At 40.5% G+C, this 13,916-nt stretch overlaps 1 protein-coding gene across 21 annotated transcripts in view; it reads right to left on the bottom strand.

The window, feature by feature from the left end:
• PEX5L (peroxisomal biogenesis factor 5 like) overlaps window positions 1-13,541 on the bottom strand; it is a 105,074-nt gene extending 91,533 nt beyond the window's left edge. For 8 of the 21 annotated variants that reach the window (XM_030280484.4, XM_030280486.4, XM_030280487.4 and 5 more), the window contains exon 1: window positions 12,247-12,338. In XM_030280484.4, the coding sequence (XP_030136344.3) occupies window positions 12,247-12,267 (21 nt within the window). In that variant the 5' untranslated portion in view covers window positions 12,268-12,338. Of the gene's footprint in view, window positions 1-12,246; window positions 12,717-13,006; window positions 13,200-13,225 lie in introns of those variants that run through there. The other 13 variants (XM_012575709.5, XM_002193042.7, XM_030280488.4 and 10 more) reach the window with 7 other exon arrangements.
• Between the last annotated feature and the right edge of the window lie 375 nt (window positions 13,542-13,916).

The following is a 13,916-nucleotide window of genomic DNA, read 5'->3' as shown; positions in this document are numbered from 1 at the left end:
TAGAACTATATTCTTGTCTGAAATGCTAGATGGGATTTTAATTTTCAGAACTGTTGTTTTATCAAGAAATACCAGAAATTAACAACAGGCTGTTGGCAGTGATATACTGAAAGCACCATGCAGATACCAAAGTTGAAAAAAAAGTTGGTTGTTTATTGTGCATTAATGTAAGCCAAGAATTCTATTTTCTTGTGAACAGAACTGTATAAAAGTCACTAAAAATGTTATTAGTCCTGTGTTTTGTATTTGCAGATTTGACAACACTTTGTGCATAGGTTTCAGCCATTTGCTAAATTCAGGTTTGATATTTGTGGTCTCTCTAGCCTGTGTCTATCATGTCTGGTTGGCCACATAAGTAACATCTACTCTCTAATTCTGCAAATGACACACAGGATGGAACTCAAGCATCTTTGTGTGCGTGAAGGAATAGCAAATACTTGCATGTAAATTCATATAAAATTGCCTTACTCGGTGTTTAGCAAATACACAGAATCTATATGCAACAACCTGAATATACAGTTTTTTTGTGATGATTAATGAGTCTGAGTTAATTATTTGAAGTTTTACTCGAATTTTTATTTCTGGTATTTGTCAGTGACTACTTGAGAAAAAGGCAGTGAAATTTGCTTTCTCTGACAACTGTAAAACACTTTGGAAACAAACATTTTTTTTTTCTGTGATGGCAGAAGAAAATACTTACTCCCCTGCTCAGTAAATTTAATGATATGCTTTTGCATATCTTTGTCTAGCCAATATCCAATGATTTCCCCCATTTGGAAACTCTTTTGCTGGTGTGAGTCTTGAAATTCTGAGTAGCAGAGTGATGCTCAGTACACTACAGCATAGAACTGATAATGACCGAGAGCTGCAAGGCTGCAATGATATTATCAGACCCTGATGGAGTGTTCAGGGACATTTGTCGCCCTAATACATTGTGGGACGCAAATCACAGATATGAGATGGGACAGGAACTCCAGAAATCAGATCCTGAGATACTTTTATGAGCCTGAATCAATCCAGAAATAATATTCTGACTCAGTACAGGGATGGAGCACTGACTCTAAGATGTGGCTTTGTGATCCCTTCCAAAAGAACTGTCCAAAGTGAGTTCAGCAGTTTTTCCCAACTAGGACTGCAAAACAGATAACAGAGTTCTCTTATTTAAGACCATATGCTCTAAATAATAAACCAATGTATTTGTTTCTGGAGCTCAGGAGAGAAAAGCGAGCTGGTGGTACCATGGAAAAAGAGCTTAGTCCTGACTCAGCCAACATCAGGGAAAATATCCCTACTGGTTCTGATGGGTTCTAGTTTATATCCTCATGCACACAAAATTTGGTTATTATTGAAATACATTTAAGCTTCCTGTTACGCAGTGTTGACACAGCTGGTGATTTCCAGCCCTCATGTGTGCCCACATGAATACGAGATGGTGAAAGGCTGAGCCATTGAGTTTAGCTGTATGGGGGAAATACATTTCCTCTGATTGTAAAGGTTTTAGTGAAGCAAAAACATGAGTTCAGCGGAGTGGGAGACTTGATAAGAAAGCTGGCAGAGAGACTACCCAAACTTTAGAGCTCAGTTCTACTCAAAATACTGTTTTGGACTTGGCAAAGTGGTATAAATTTGTCACTGCCTGTGTGGGTCTCTTAGCAGGAGGTTACTCAAGCTGTGAAGACAGTCAAGCCCTCCACAGCTGTAACAGGAAGACTTTTGACTTTTTCACATTGAGCATTTTGGTCTTTCTGAACCAGACTCAGGGTGTGTTTCTGCTGAAGTCACAGAAATTTCAGAATGCAATTACTGAAAGACTTCTGAAGAGGACTTCAGAGGGGCAACAAAGAGGGGACCTCATTCATTCTTATAAATATCTAAAGGGAGGGGGTCAAGAGGATGGACCAGGCTCTTCTTGATGGTGCCAAACAACAGGACAAGAGGCAATGTGCAGAAATGGATGCACAGGAAGTTCCACCTGAACATGAGAAAGAAATTTCCTTGCAGTGACTGTGCATTCGAACAGATTGCCCAGATAGGATGTGGAGTCCCCCTCACTGAAGACACCCCAGAACCATCTGCACACAATCCTGTGCCACGTGTTCTGGACAACCCTGCTGGAGCTGGGAAGTAGGACCAGGTGATCCACTGTGGTCCACCTGAACCAGGTGATCCACCTGAACCATTCTGTGATTCTGTTAAGACAAGGAAGGTTCTGTTCCTTCCTTGCAGGTTCAATCTTCTGGTCTCATAGGCAGCATATCATACCAAATCTCTCAGAAACTGTGTTTCATCTTAAAAGTTATTAGTTTTTTGCTTCCACTATTCCAGTTGGAAGGCTACTGGAAGTCTTGATTGCTCTAATGATCAGAAACTTTCTTCTAATTTCCAACCTAAATTTATTCACAGCTGGTTAATATCCATTTGTTTCCGTGCCAGTTTTGTTCTTAGCTAATTTAGTTTTTTCCATATCTGGTGTTTATCTCCCCGATGCATTTACATGCTGTGATTATGGTCCTGCTGAGCTGTCATTCTGCTCAATGAAATAAGCCAAAATCTTTTGGTCTCTTCTTGCAAGATAGACTTTCCCTTCTCCTTGATCATCCTTCTTTGGACCTGTTTCCATGCCTCTCTTCTCTACAAGATTCTCAGCTGAAAATTTGCTACTGGCATTGTCAACTGGCACTGATATTTTCCTGACTATTCTGGAAAAAACTCTTCTAAAACTAGATCTGCATCTGTCATCTTTATGGCTGTATTTTATCGACACCTTACAGCCATTATGTATGTGCAAGTCATTCTTCTCAGTAATTTCTAAATGATAGTCAATGGCTTAGGGTAGGTTTTCTGTTATTGATGACCAGCACTATATTGTAGTGTTAAATGAAATTGTATTTTTATTGCTGAAGTACAGACAGGTCCCTGTATTTGGTGACTGGAGCTCAGCAGTACTGAATGTTTCCCAATATTGACAATGTCTTCCAGCACTGAGTAATCAACAAATGCAGTCACCATCTTCCTGCTTCTTGTATGTTTGTGGATGAAGAAATAATCACTTCCAACAGTGATCCACAAACTTAACTTTCCTCAATCTGACAGTCCTTCCTTTAGTGCTCTATTTTTCATTTCCCCATGAATGAGTTTCCTGCCTTCTTTACAGATTTACTGCTATTCTTTACTTTCTCCAACTTCAATAATTTCTTTTGTAACACCATAACAAATGCTTACCAAAGATCATATAGATCACTCCAGTTATACTTCCCTTCCCTAAAACCCCAGTTTTGAACAGAAGATGCTGTTGGGTTAGTCTGACATTATGTTGTCCTGATAAGTTCAAATAGCATTTTTTCTTTATCTCTTTGTCTAGGTTTTTTTAGTTTTCCTTGAAATCTGTTCCCTAAAACCTTGAAGATTACAGATAGCCATATGGGTATCTGGGCTGTTCGCTGTCTTATCATTTTGCTCACCTTATCTTAAATCTGGTATATTTTCTGTTGTTCTGTTCACATTTGTAACTAGACTATAACATCTTTTCTACCAAGTCTCCAATTTAATATAACACATTTGTAATAGCTGAAGAACTCTTATCCTCTTAAACATTTTGGTTTTGCACCATAAATTAGGTTATCCATAACACAGATGCCACTTTGAGTATGTTTTACTTCTCCTCTCCTTTTTTTTCGTGAGATAACCAAAAAAATTCCTATTTTTTTAATATATTTTAATATATTTCTAAGGTCTAAATAAGCTTTACTTTAAGCAACATGTACTTTTTCCCTCTGCCTATGAGGAACTATCTTCATCCTCTGTCTGCTCTCCATACTCTGTGTTAAGGCACAACCTCAACAATTTAACAATTGAAGTTATTATTTGTGAAGCTTCTTAAAATTTTTTGCTCATTTTCTTTGGGTCCAGGTTCTTAATATAACCAACACCTTTGTTTTTCTGCCTTTCCTGAACAGCATGTAATCCTTTTTTGTGAGTGCTACATGGATTATTGTTCTTTCAATATTTCCATGTAGTATCTACCTGTCTTCTAATAATTACAATTTATTTTCTTTGCACAGGTTCAGGCAATCTTATGCATCTCTTCCAGCTGTATATAACTTGCCACGTTATGTACATTACCTGGATTAGGTAAAGTGATAATATCAACTGTTCAGAACAAAACCAGAACTCACTTACTTCCTAGTTTCCATACTTTTGCTCTGATTTCTCTGTTGTACACCATAATTGTCCCCCTTTCTTTTATCAAACGTTCATTCTCGTGTTCCTTTTTCAAAGCCTTCTTAAAATTGTCCTGGTTCTTAAAAGGATGTTAGACAACAAATAGCAAAAGATGAAAGATGTCATCAACATCTCAAGCCTGCAGCAGGAAAATTATATTCCTTGTTAAACTACCATGAATGACAGCAGAAATAACCTGTCACTTTGATAAGACACATGTCAAGCTGTATTTTTTATTTTATTAATAATTTCTGTCACATTTCTGTCATTACTCCTATGACAATGGTGTCCAAGGCCATATTGAGGACAAAGGCCATCTCCTACCTAGCATAAATAATATGTGTTCTCTTGTTTAAAGTTTGTTTTTCAGATTTTAAGAGGTTGTGACAGATTACTAACATATCAAAATGCGATGTTTACTCTCAGTTTTACATAATACTCACAAATACTCAAAAAGTTTCTATTTGTTGTAGTCTTTGTTTACTCCTACAAAGATTAGCAAAATTTACCACATGAAATTCTGTGAAGTTAAACTCTAATATTTAGAATTATTTATTGAGAAACATATTTCTGTATTTCAGGCTAGGCTTAAATGGGCAAGTATTTCCCCCTATTTAACTGACTTGAATAACAGTTCCTGGATCTTTTATTGATACACCTACTAGTCAGAAAATGTTGAATTTGAAAATGCATTTTGTGACAGCTTTCCTGCCCCTATCCAGGAAATGCTGTATTCACCAATTGTAGCTTTGGAACCCGTCTGGTGACATTGGGAAGACAGAAATTAGGATGAAAAAGGGGTGGAAGTAAATCACTCTGTTTCTTCCAACAGTGTAATTTCAAATTGCTTCACTGATACAAAAGTTAAGGTACAGTTGGCTCTAATGTTGATGAGACAAATTTTAAAGTTTGTTTCCTCAGCTTTTGAAAACTATTAAAGTCTATAAGGCCAAATGATTAATAGTAAATGCATGTCAAAATAATTCTCAAGGTTTCATTTTTAAATGTTAGTGGACAAGAGCATCTGAATTTCTTTTATGTATCTCATAACAGCAAACAGTCATAATGTAATCAAGAAAGGTAATTTGTCTAAATTCATTGCTCTGCACTTCCCTTATCACACATGCTTTTGGTGTTGTTCTAAATGCATATATGTTATTTTGTTCTAAATGCATATTTTGTTGAAAAATGCTGTTAAAACGTGTTGGTAACTTTTATTCAATATCCATATTGGGGTAAGAGGTGTAAAAATTAAATTAAATGAAAAGAACATGTTACCAGAAGACAGCAGACTGCTCTAACACAAGTGACCATGAAGCAGTAGAGTGTTCCACGTTTTACAGACAACCTCACAAACACTTCATTTACTGTGGAGATTGCAAAAATAGGAAAGCATGTGAGAAAAGTGAATTTATGGATACCCTGCCAAAATTGTAGATAAAATTCAGGTGGTTTTTATAAAGCTGTCTGCTTCCCTTCTTGTGCCAGTCCCCTATTGCTTCATAATCCTCACACGGTTTGTGAAGAAGGAGCTCTGCTGGTGAGAAATTTTCCACCATCCCTCTACTCATGTGAGTGAACTAGTACCCAGTGAGTAGAACTTCGCTGTGGAACACTTTTGTTTGTGTTTTGTTTTGTGCCCAAGGGGTGCTGAGAGGGGACTCAGCCCCTGCCCAGGCAGCAGGCGTGGGTGGGTGAGCTGCCTGCCCTGCCTGGGCAGCAGGAGGCAAAAAATTGCATTAAATCCTCTAAACTCCAACAAGGAGGAGAAAATCAGCAAACAGGACAGTGAGAGGAGCAGCAGTGGCAAATCTGAGTGTCATGAGAGGCAATGGAGAAGTAGAAGAAGAAAACGTAATGCTTACATATACTATGAAAACCTACAGAAGTTTGGCACAAAATGGTTTTTTTGAGAGGAACTGCAGTAATGCTGATACATGATTAATTGTGCAAATTTTGGGAAAATCACATCCAGTGGCTAATATTAAACTTTGGGTTGTGATTTGTATTTCTGGGCATGGGTAAACTGATGAGACATAGATTTTTTTTTTTTCTTTTTCTATTGCGTATAATGAGTTTCACTTACTTGATATTTCAGAATTTACTTTATTTATATGCAAATAAACCACTGGAAGTAAAACTAATGTACCAATGACTCAGAACTTCAAAAGCCTGAGAGCAGAGCAATGAAATGTTAGACTGTTTATAATAATTCTAACCTGGCAGAAAAATTTGCTGAATTTGGTCTTTATGATCCTTAGGCATTTTAGTAGAAATATGCAATGACAATGATGAAAATCCATAGATACAGAAAGTCACCTCCCAGCTTACACGCCATGACTCTGATTTTGAAGACAAGTGTTTCTCAAGTTTTGCATCACCTATTTCTGAAACAGACTGTGCAAAATTAGATTCTGTAACACAAACAACTAGTATGTACTTTGTGTGCTGGGTAGATTAATTCTAAGTACTATTTCAATGCTTTTACCTTTTTCATATTCAACATTTGCAAAAAGAGTAGCAAATTAAGATGAACAGAGGATTTTAAATTGACCTGGTTTGTACATCAACGCCCTTTCTTTAAAGCTTGCTTAGAAACAAGATTGTTACAAATTACAAAATAATCTGAAGCTGAGCTATGACACTGCAATTCCTAAAGTCTAAATTTCTGTATGAATTATTTTTTCCAGCTTTTCATGCCTGTTGTTCTATTTGAATAATTCTTCCTGATACAGCTGGTGGATTTTATTCCAACGTTTTATCCTCCTCCTTTGCATAGTAAATTGTGACAATAGTGGTAGATTAAAAAAATAAAGTACAGCATGGTTCTTGAGTAAACAGTGCCTCTTTGGTGAAAGTTATATACTGGGTTTAGACTAACATTTATATTCATATATGACAGTCACTATACTAGGGGCTGTTGTTTTTTTTTTATTTTTTGAATGAACTTAATTCCAGAATAGAGGGGTGGATCCTTAGTTAGTTAGTAAAAGTTCTTCCTAATTTACATCCAGTAAAACACAGCATGAGCCAAGAATTTCTGAGCCTTTGCAAGATTTTCTACTAGGCTCTTGTAAAACTGCTCAGCAGCTTCAAGGAAAGCTTCTCCCTCCCAGCATTGCAAATGCTCACAATTTTTACAGTTTCAGTCTGTGCATTTGCCAAATGGAATTTATCATCTACTTTCTTTGAATGAACTTCATGCTATGAAAGTGAGCTCATTAGTTTTACCTTTTTTTAATTTACAAGCAGTTCGTAATCTGCTGTTCAAAACTTGGGAGAACTGCTACTGAAATACTGGAAAATACCAAGGCAAAATGGAAAACATATCACCATAAAGACTGCCCTAGTGTTGTGAGTACATTTAGAAAAGAGTTGTAATAATAAAATATTATCAGTTTATCGCCATGTAATTTAACCTAGGATAGGAGTTATGATTCAGAGACACCACTAGAGATAAGTTAGGCTCATAGCCATGTGCCCAGATTTTTAAAATTTTGTAGCTTGAAGTTATTAAGTTTATGTTGGTATTAACAGCAGAGAAGAGATTCAATTTAGCACTGAATTGAATTTTATGTTGTGCATATTCTTTGTGGGCCGTTTTATTAATGTAAAAATGCACATGACTTTTTTTTTATTCATAACTGTTTAATAGTTTGGGGTTCGTTTATTTTAGGTAGCCGTGTCACCAACACTGTCACAGTATTTTTAATATGTTTCCAAGTAAACCAAAGTGGGATTTGCATCTGCAAATTAATATTGAGATTTTACATCTCAATTAATATTGAGATTGTTCTGCTTCCCTTTCCTCAGTGAGTTAGCTGTGTCTTAAACGTTGAGAAATGAGTGCAAAAATGCCTTTTATGAAGTATTTAGCAGTACTTTTCATGTGAAACATGTGGAGCCCTTGAGGTTCCAACTTGCAAGAATTTTCATATACATATACTTATTTTTTTGTAGAATCTCTACAAACATATAGGTGTGTGTTTGACAACTGAAATCATAATGAAATGTGAATGATTAATATGGATCATTTCATGTACATGGGAAATGCCAATGGCACAATGTTAAGCATCACAACACAAGAATTAAGAGCATGAAGCTGATTGCCTATGCAATTAAAAGTTTAGGAGACTGAACTGATCTATCTGAAACTATCTCATCTGGAACTTGGCCAAGGCATTGTGACTAACAAGCCTGCTCCTGCAAAAAAGTGCCAGAGGAGCTCTGATACCCCTGTGTGGTCAAGATTTCTACTTTGTCTAAATTAAGCCATCTCAAAACATAACACTGCCATATATATAATCCCATGCCAACATTTGGCAAAGCACTTCTTCTGTTCAAGTATTTGTGCTGGGGAAGGCTGACTAAATACAGCATCAGGGCAAACAGTTTTGAAAGCATTTATTTTGAATTTCATAGGAAGCCAAATGCTGTGCAAATACCGTTCATTTATAGTACTTTCATAGATGTCAACAGGAGGACTGGCACCAGGTCTGTAATATACTGTAAAAACTTTGAAACATCTTATAGTCGGTTGTGAAAATTACAGCAATTTGAGAGCAGTGATTGGGAGATGAACTCAGCTTATGTTCTTCTTCCATCTGGTCTGCTACTGTTCTGTTGAAGATGGAATTGGATTGCACACATTATCCTGAGAGACAAATACTCTCTTTCACCTGTACAATTTAGCATTTAGACTCGGCTCTTCTGCCTTATCTGTGAATCCCAGGGTGTGCTCCCGTATCCATCTCCTGTCAGAGCCTACATCTACTGAATTAAACAGGACTCCTTACATAACTGAGGTTGTACATTTGTGGACAAAGAACCCGTGAATCTCATCTGGAGTTCTCTGTCTGATGCAGGAGCCTCAGCCCCGGGCTCAGGAGGGGCAGCTGCTGCCTCGAGACCCCTGGCAGTCCCTGTGGTCCTTGTGCAAACCCAACTGGTCGGCAAACATGAAGAGAGCAAAGGCTCAGGCTCATGAGGATGTGAAAGAGCTTTGAAAGAGCTCCCGTGGCATTGTACTCCTCTGCATCCCAGTGCTGCTCGAGGTGCAAGGCCACTTCACCTCCCTCCTGGTGTTTTACCTGAAAGCATGTGGTGCACAAGTGATGGCAAAAGCAAATCCCACAGAAAGGCACTTGGAAATGTGAAGGCAGGACATATCTTCCTCTTAGGTGTTTTAAACTGCCTTTGGAATTTATTTTAGGACCTCTCTAGTATTTCTGTGTTGTGAGGCTTCACTTAGAAACCAGTAAGAAGAAAATCTAAACCTAGGTCTTTGAAATAAACAAAGTGGTTTTCTGGCTTTTGGGGAAACAAAACCAAACCAACAAACCTAATCTATACTATAAACAAAAAATTAAGAAGAGATACACACATTATAGAATGATGTTGTAAAGTACTTTCGGTGGTGGACTTCAGCAAAGCTTAAATGCAAAGTATATTTCATCTACACTTGCACAATTTACTGAGCTCAGTCAGAAATTCCCCGCTGAAGCTGATAATGATTGATGCCTCTCCAAGATAGGTAAAATCCCAATCTCTGTAATTATGCTTATTACCTTGTTACGGTTGTTAAGGTTCACCCCTTTTAGAAGTATTCCAAGAATTAGCTGAGTTACAGCAGGTTATTAGTGAAACATGGGCTCTGCAAGCATCTTTTAAAATAAGGGCACTATGGAATTAATTCCGCTGATTTTACTTTATTATCTGAGAACAGAACAGTAGGGAAAAAAGGAAATGATTACTGGAATTCGAAATCAGATCCTACATTTGACCCCGATAACTTCAGAAGAGCTACTGCTCTAATGCATGTAGGATCAGGTATTATATATTGGCCCACCATTTTGCATTTGGATGCACCCAGTGTAGTTTACCCAGCTAAACACCCCACCTTCTCTTCAAGAAGTGTGAGTTCTACTAAGGGCTAGTGCTTTAAAAATCAGATTATTTTTGCTTAGGAGTCCAAGGTGCTGATTTATATGTCTGACTTGATCTGCCCAAACTGGGATGGGTTTATGGTTCAGCTTATTTTAGATTAACAGGTAATTGAAAATAGTTCTTCCTAAATTAGTAAAAGTCTTAGAAGAAGTCTTGGATAGTAAGAAAGGACCTATAATGCTTAAAATGTGCCAACATTTTTCTTTTTCTTTTGTTTTACATGTATTTGTATGGTAACTTGGCTTATGTTCCAACATGGTTTAATCAACATTACAGTAGATCATCTCATTGCAGAGAAATGAGCTTTTTATTGTCTTTGCCTGACTCACTTAAAGGCTCTAATTAAGGATATACTAAACATGAAAATCTCTCCTAAGGCTTTAGGCTTTGTAGATGTTATCTGAAGCTCATTAATGCTTCCTGTTAGGACAAAAATACATTCAAAAGTTTGGATGATGAACTTTTGGGCTTTTGTTTTTAAAAATGATAAGTGTACTCAACAAGAATAGTATTTTTACTTCAGCATGCTTTTTAAGATACTTTGGTTATAGAAAAATAAAAGTATTTGGAAAGAAAAAATTAAAATACACCAGTCACAACATATTTGTATGTTCTGATCTTATTTCCTACTGCAAGTTTGACTTCAATCTTTGAATGACTCAGAAAATTTACAGTGCTGTGAGACACCTCAAGATTCCATTAGATACCCTTTTATAAAGTGCTGTACATCTGTAGCAATCTTGCAAAATGTCACTCACAGCAAAAAACTTCTGCTTACAGATGTAAATACCTATTTGGCAATGTCCCATTCAGTAGCATTATTTATAGGCTTGGTTTTGTGTCTTAACCTTATTATCAGAAATAAACACGCATACTCCCTCCATTGATTACATCTGTAAAAACCTGTTTGCTCTCCTATTACAAGCAGTATTATGTCACATTATTTATCACTGCTGCGACCAGATAACAGAAACATGAAAGAGTAGCCGGTGTCATTCAGCTCTGGAAGGCAGCGCTGAATCAGATGCTCTCTTAACCCATGGGTACCGGCACAGCTCAGCCTCTGCCACCGCCCGCGGTCCCCAGGAGCGCTCGCTCGGGCTTTAAACGCTGTTTAAAAAGCCAAGCACAAGTGGTCAGCTCGCACCTCCTCAGCCTGCAGCTCCCCTCTGAACAGCCTCGCTGCTGACACCACACACAAGGATGTGCACGATAAAAGCATTTGATCGTTCCTGGCAGCGAACACCAAGCCAGACTGGGTCAAAGCAAAGGAGTGAATCTGGGAGATCAATGTAAATCTTTACTGCACTTTGATACTTCCTCCTTCAAAACAGACTTGGCTTTCCAAGAAAGAGCCATGTGAAGGAGAGCGGGAGTCAAGGTTAAAGCCATCAGGTCCAAGGCAGTGGAATGTTTTTATTAGGGAGGGGTGTATTCTGCCAAGGCAGATGATCAGTAGGATCATGAGACAAGATTTCTGCCTAAAATCCTGAAGTCTCTTCGCCATGTGTTTGAATTCATTCTACAAAGTCATTCTGTGGCTTAGCAAAATTAATCCTCATCCCGTGTCGGGAGGAAGGAACAGAAATCCATCACCTTTAAACACAATCCACTGAGCAAATCGACAGCTTGAGTGTGGTGTGAAACCTTTGCAGATTTTGCAAAGCAAGTGCTCTGTCTTTTCCCTTATTGTTTGCCCTTCACTTGACATACAGGAAGAGATGCATCAAGAGGATGGCAGGAGACATGTGTCACTTAAAGCATGCCATAACAATGTTTGCCCTGGAATACTCCCTCGAATCTGTTCGAACAAGCAGGCATCACACATGGAAAAATACACAGAGAACTTCACCTAGTTACAAAGTTGACAGAACCCCTTCGCCATCCTCCCCCGCTGAGCAGCGCCAGCCCCGGACACGCCGCTCCCTTCGGCCCTGAGCTGGAGAGCCACGGCCACAGCGCAGCGGGTCACTTGTTGCACAGTGCCAGGGTGGCATCTCCCCTCCGCTCAGCCCACCGAAACTTGCCGGAGCCGCGTTTCAGCGGAGCCCGCTCCGAGCTCCCGCCGCGGCCGCTTACCTGCATGTGTCCCTGGTACATCCTGCCGCGGCTGCTCGGCTGCCCCCGGGCCGGCAGGTGCGCTGCGCTGGGGCGCTTCTCCGGCCGCTCGACTACGAGAAAGAAAAAAAAAAAAAAAAAAAAAAGGGAAAAAAAAGGAAAAAAAAAAGGAAAAAAAAAAAAAAAGCCTAACCCTGAAGGAGCTATTTTTGGCTAAAGCTCCGTTTGTCCTGACAGCTCCTGCACTGGTTTCAGTAACCCAGAGCTGCTCGCCGTCCTCCTCTCGCTCGCTGCCTGTTTCCCCCTGCGAGGCGGTGCCGGCAGTGCCCGGGAGCGGTGCCCGGGGGCGCTGGGCAGGCGGGCGGACCCGGGCAGGGCTGCGGGCGGCCGGGCGGGCAGAGCCGCGGGGCGGAGCGGGGCCGCCGCTGCTGCCGGGCCTGGCCCGCCCGCCCCGCCGCGCCTCGTCCCGCTGCAGCCGCCCCGGCCTGGCGGCCCCGGCCCCGGCAGCCCTCCCCCGCCTCCCGCCGGCAGCCCCGGCCTCCTTCCCGCCCCCCTGCCCTCCTCCTCCTTCCTTCTCTCCTCCCTTCTTCCCTCCCTCTCTCCCTCCGCAGGGGGAGCGCGCAGCATCCAGGGAACGCGCGGAGCCCCGCGGCCGCCGGGCGGAGCCGCTGGAGCCGCGGTCCCCCGAACCCACCGCCCCGCCAGCGCTGCACTCATTAAAAGAAAACAAAATACAAAACAACGCCAAAAAACCCAGGAAAAAAAAAAAAAAAAAAACAACCTGCTAAGCATAACAGCAAAAAATCGGAGCGTCCCGGAGCCAGGACTCGGCAAAACGTGGCTGTGGCACACGGAGCCCCCGCGGGTGGCGAGTTTCGGCTGCCCGCGGGAGCGGAGGGCGCGCAGGGAGCGGCTCCGGCGCGGGCGCATCCCGGGAATGTCGGGCAGCGGCAGCGCCGCGATTAACCGGGCTCCGCAAAAGGAGCGGGCCAGGCCCTACCTTGTGCTCTGCGTATGAAGAGCGAACGTGATCTGTGGTAATTCCCAGGAAATATCAGGAGACTCTGGTTCTGGCTCGGTAGTATCGCTTAGCAGCGTTTTTCAGCGCTTGCCAAAGACAGTGTTATATAGGCAAAAATCTGGCAGCGGCCCGTGCGTGCAAAATTCTGACCTTGTAAACTGGCAAAACAGGCCTGGCTAAATCCTGAAGGAGACACCTGCATCGTCTTGGATCCAGATTTTTTCTCCACTTCACCACCTCAAACCTGAAACTCCCAATCTGCTAAAAGGAACAGCTGCTTCAATTTCATCGTAAATTTCTGTCCTACCCAGTGTGTCTATATTCAGTAGCACAGAAAACCTCCAGCGCCTGGAATTTGCTAGATTGTGTAATGTCTTGGCTCTGAGCTCTCAAGTTTCACTATTAAACTACACAAAACTTTATGATGCTTTTGATAGACCAGAGCAATCCAGCCTTAAGCATACTCCTGTACTAGAGCAATGCAAAATAGATTTCTTATTCCTGAAACCAGCACATTTGTATCATCACAGCTCTCATTTCAGCTGACTAAAAAAGCCTTTTTGAAGTGTTCTCATGCAGCTAAAAAAATGGGGTTTTGCAGAACATGAGTTCATAAAGTCTTCAGTGATGGCAAAAGCAAAATCTATCCAATAATTTTTTTCACTTAGGC

Source organism: Taeniopygia guttata, chromosome 9 (genome assembly GCF_048771995.1).
Source record: "Taeniopygia guttata chromosome 9, bTaeGut7.mat, whole genome shotgun sequence".
In the NCBI taxonomy this organism is placed as follows: domain Eukaryota; kingdom Metazoa; phylum Chordata; class Aves; order Passeriformes; family Estrildidae; genus Taeniopygia; species Taeniopygia guttata.
Note: the sequence above shows the minus strand (reverse complement) of the source record. Positions and strands in the feature narration are given on the sequence as shown.